At 26.0% G+C, this 4,921-nt stretch overlaps 1 protein-coding gene across 1 annotated transcript; it reads right to left on the bottom strand.

The window, feature by feature from the left end:
- Positions 1-1,454: 1,454 nt before the first annotated feature.
- Positions 1,455-4,401, bottom strand: LOC107004134 (heavy metal-associated isoprenylated plant protein 7-like). The gene is made up of 5 exons (XM_015202373.2): positions 4,269-4,401; positions 3,606-3,708; positions 3,084-3,280; positions 1,927-2,017; positions 1,455-1,806 (listed from the first exon to the last, which is right to left on the bottom strand). The coding sequence occupies exons 1-5, from the start codon at positions 4,383-4,385 to the stop codon at positions 1,508-1,510; spliced, it is 807 nt and encodes a 268-aa protein (XP_015057859.2). The 5' UTR covers positions 4,386-4,401; the 3' UTR covers positions 1,455-1,507.
- Between the last annotated feature and the right edge of the window lie 520 nt (positions 4,402-4,921).

Below are 4,921 nucleotides of genomic sequence, written 5' to 3'. Positions count from 1 at the left end.
GGGAGGGGGGTAGGAGTTTAAAAATAAAATTTTGAAGTTGAAAATATTTTTAAAAAGTAAAATTATTTTTTTGGGGAGGGGTGGGGTTGGAGAGGGGTGGGGGGCTGGCCGGTGGTTGGTTGGTGGGGATCAGGAATCGAGTAAAAAAAAAATTAAAATTGAATTTTATTAAAAAAAATTATTGTTTTTTCTCAAAAAAAATGTAATTTAAAATTGGTGGAGAGTTTTGGATAATGTTTTCCTTAATTTTTGAAGGAAAATCATTTTCCTTAATTTTGAGAAAAATGAGATGATTTGAAAAAACATTTTTCAAAACTGTTGTCCCAACCAAATATGAGAAAATTGAAAAACATTTTATAGAAAATATTTTCCTTCACACCAAACATAAATAAGGTTATTATGTATATCTTATTCTCTTTCGTCTTTAAAACTATTTATGAAATTACACTAAATTTATTATCATAGTCGTAATAATTAGTATTATACAACAACATTAGTAGGAAAAAGGATCAAGAAGCAGGGACAAAGGGAAATGTTGCAAGTTGGATAGAGCAATTTTGGAATCTTAAAAAAGGTAGTAATAATCTTTTTATTTTAAGTATGAAAAAAGTGAATAACTTTTACCACAAAAATTTAGAACAAAACAAAAAGCATCTTAAAAAAAAGAATATTTATCCTATTTAATTATGCTACACGGTACGTAGCATTTGGCTAGCACAATAATTACTATTCTTCAATTTGACACCAAACTAATAATCCAAAAACTAGTCTGACCCAATTTTTTGAAATTTAAAATATTCGAAGATCAAATTATATAATTGAAAAAAATATTAAAAGATAAATTTTTAAAATTTAAAACTAATCAGACAAATTTTTAAAAGTACTTGTAATAATAACTCGACTTTTTTACTGACTTAAAAAAACATTTTTTTAGGCATTGACTATAATATGTGGATATTATTATAACTTTAGCAACAACTTGACTGTGGAAAAAAATGAAAGTAATAAAGGACTATTATCAAAAGGTTTGTAGTACTTTTCAAGTGCAATTATGAAGTTGCAATGAGAAGAATTTGGTGGAAAAAATATGAAAAAGAATAAAAAAATATTTATGACTTGAAAGTTCAAACAATGTACCATGATATAATCTTATTCGTCACATAATCGATCCAACTTATTTGGTCATAAGATAGGTATAGTTATTGTAGATGAACCAAAAAAAAATAATTAATTATCAATTGTTCACGTTTATTATACGTAACAACTAACTATATAATAATTAGTAGAGTAGATCATATATCAAAATATAATCTTATTCACGTAGTCGAACAAACTTATTTAGTAATAAGGACAGGTATAGTTATTGTAGATGAAATAAAAAAATTTAATTATCAATTGTTCACGTTTATTACACGTAACAACTAACGATATAATAATTACTTGATAGTAGATCATATTGAAAATCGAAGTAAAATTCATTATTAAATTAGCCTGAATATTAATTAAGTTACATGATAAAGCAAGCATTAGGATTGTCATCGCTGAAAATTTGAGGAGAATAATTAGCATAGTACTCCATGTTGTTGTTGTAGTACTTTTGAGCTAAATTATAATCCTTAATAATATATTCTTCTTTTTCTTCCTCCTTCTCTTCTTCTTCTTTTTTCTCTTGAATAATATTATTTACGAGTGAAGCTTGTTTTCCGCTTCTCTTATACACTTCATTAACTAGCTTTTCTGGGTCGATATTGAAACCTTTTATAATTATTTGACTTTTTTCAATATCTGTCGTAACACATTCTACACCTGCATGCATCACATTATCATATTTAATTAATATACAAAAAGGATGGTGGTGTATATATAGAGGCAGGACTAAGATGTTAAGTTTACGATGAATTCTGAATAAATTATTTATACGATTACCTTTGATTTTCCGGATTCGCTTCTGAAGAACTTGAGCACAAGCATCACAATGCATTTGAACGTTCAACACAAGTGTTATTTCATGAGGAGGCTGTCATGTATATATATGTATCACACTTTCATGTTAATTAATTAATTCATCTAATCAATAACTAAACATACTTATCAAGAAGATGAAAATATATGTAAGTATATGATTAGGCAGGAGTATGTATATAGTACATACAAATGATCATTAATAAATAAATACATATATTAAATGGACTTGTGGCATACATTCCATTTGTTTAAAATGTAGGCCCAAAACATTCTCAACAACAATTGAAACATGAATTCTACTTAATTGTTCTCCAATTAAACCAACCCAAAGGTATTCTATTGATTTGGTGTGATATTATCTGTTTTGGACGATCCGCATGGAATTATTACCATTAAAAGTATATTTGTTCTTTACATGTATATTGATATTCTTTTTGCATGCGTGCACACGTAAACACGAAACTAATATTTCTAGAACCCTTTAATTACTTATACTGTCTCATTTATATAATAGATTTTTCAAAAATACATAACGTACTATTAAAAAATTCAATAAGTATATAGATTTAAAGAATTCGAACAACATAACATTCAAGCGTAACGCATTGAATGTCGGTCTGACTCGTGAATTGTCCTAGCTCCCATAAACTTTAATTCTTGAATTCACGAACTTTTTGACTCTACGGTACCTTTCTAATTTCATATAATATATAGTTAAATATACCCAGTAGATACCCCAAAATATCCTTTTGCTCCAAAATAAAACATTGTCCATCCTAGCTACATTATACTAATTTTTGTGTTTGTTATCATATATAATCTATTTCGTTAGATGAAAATTTAGATAGTCAACCAACAAAGTTATGAACCTGAAGCAATATATAGTCACAATCTTGATCAAATATTAATCAAATTTGAACATGCATGAGATTTCAAAGTTCATATAACTTAATCTTGATTAGTTAGCTAAATTCAAAAAATATTAGTCTACCGAAAATAGATGGTCTTAGAAATACACAAATTAAATCAATGTGGACAAGAGACAATTAAATCACAATTCATGTGCTTAATCTTAATTTAATTAACTAATTAATAGTAAATAGATTAAAATAAATTACCTCATCTTTTTTCTCTTCTTCTTTCTTGATTTCTTCTTCCTTTGTATTTTCTTCAAATGGCTTTGTCATATGTGAAAGAAGTTCAACTTTTCTACCACTTTTCCTTTCCACCCTTTCACACACTTTAAGTGGATCTACATTTTTTCCTTTCACCACCACCTTACTTTCCTCGTAATCGATCGTCACTTCATCTATTTCTGCGCTTTATTTAAAAAATAATTATAAATAACATTACTATATATATTTAATATATATATATATTTTTATTGTTCGTGTATATATCTTAACGTAATAAACTATACCAAAAAACAACATTGTTTGGTTTGACTATAGTCTTTGGTGGTTTATTGATGGTTTTAATAATGTGTTACTTGTGAGTAAATTAATTCTTGAATTGGAAACGTGCAAAGGGATAAGGGAAGTCAAATAGTTTAATAAATTAACGTCTAGTTACAAAACAAAAACCTATAAAAATCAAATTTTATTTTAAGAAAAAGGGAAAAAAATAGAGAGAAATAAAACCTTGAAGGCCTTTCAAGGCTCTTGCAACTTTTCTAGCACAACCTTCACAGTGCAAATCAACTTTTAGCACCATCCCTTGTGCCTCTTCTTCTTCCCTTTTCTCCTATGAATTTGATATAATTGTGTAATATCGATTATATATATGATCATGTATTTAATTTGTATGTAAGAAACTAATTTATTCAGAATCCAATAAGTTTTTTTTTTTTTTTTTCTTTTGCATTTAGAACTTAAATCTTAACGCTTGTCTTTACTTACATGAGAGACAAATTCATGATTTGAAATTTAGAAATTTCTACAACAACCCCAAGTTAACATATATATATATATATATATATATATATATGAATTTAATTACAATCAATTTCATTTGTAGATATGTATTTGATAAGATATTTTTTTTTATATATACACACAGAATCTAGATAGTATTCTCATAAAATATTCATATGTTGTATTCAAGATTCGCCTCCGCCTATACATTGAAATATACAACAATAATAATAATAATAATATATAATCAGTATAATTCACAAGCTGATATTTAAAGAGGGTAAAGAGTACGTATATTTCTACCATTACAATCATGTAACAATAGAAATGTTATTTTCAGTAGATCATCGACTCAAAAATATAAATTTTGTTAAAGAGTATGAAACTTACCTCCCCCATCTTTATACAATGTTGATTTTCAAATGCAATGTTTTCAAACTCTTTTGTAACTTCAAAATTATAGTATTTGATGAGTCTGTCTTTGTAATTGTATTGGAGAAAAAACATTTAAGTTGAGAGGTGGAGATAAGCAGACAGCAACAAAATCTGACGTGGAATTTTTTAAATTGCATGTTATTTTCTCCGTCATAAATTATTCGTCACATTTTTTTTAGGTTAAACTAATATTAACTTATATTAATTTAAAAATATTTTTTTATTATATTAATACGAGAGGAATTGAAGTATACATTATTTTTTTATATAACTTTTAAATATTAAAAGTAATAAATTAATTTATTTTAATTTAACTATAAATAATATTATTAAATTAACTTTTAGAAAACCAAACGTAACAAGAATTTTTAGCCGAAGAGACACAGTGGTCCAATTTGCTGATTCAGCATTACGTTACTTTTTTCCTTTTCATCTTCCATTTAATTATTTGTCTTTTTAATATTCACTACTTTAATTTTCTATCTTTCTTTTAAAATAAACTAGCTTTTAAGCATACTTTATATTAATGTGTATATAATTTTATGATATATATATATTACAAAATGATGTATTTTTATTTTTATAAGTTACTTTTTTCCTTTACATCT

The sequence above is a fragment of the Solanum pennellii genome, chromosome 11 (genome assembly GCF_001406875.1).
Source record: "Solanum pennellii chromosome 11, SPENNV200".
Lineage (NCBI taxonomy): Eukaryota > Viridiplantae > Streptophyta > Magnoliopsida > Solanales > Solanaceae > Solanum > Solanum pennellii.
This window is presented reverse-complemented; position numbering and strand designations above follow the sequence as displayed.

Coding starts and splice junctions, on each gene's coding strand:
- LOC107004134 (XM_015202373.2), bottom strand. CDS start 4,385: ATGTTTTTTCTCCAATACAATTACAAAGACAGACTCATCAAATACTAT. Junction 3,709..4,268: donor ATTGTATAAAGATGGGGGAG/GTAAGTTTCATA, acceptor TCAAATTCATAG/GAGAAAAGGGAAGAAGAAGA. Junction 2,018..3,083: donor AAGAAGAGAAAAAAGATGAG/GTAATTTATTTT, acceptor TATACATGACAG/CCTCCTCATGAAATAACACT.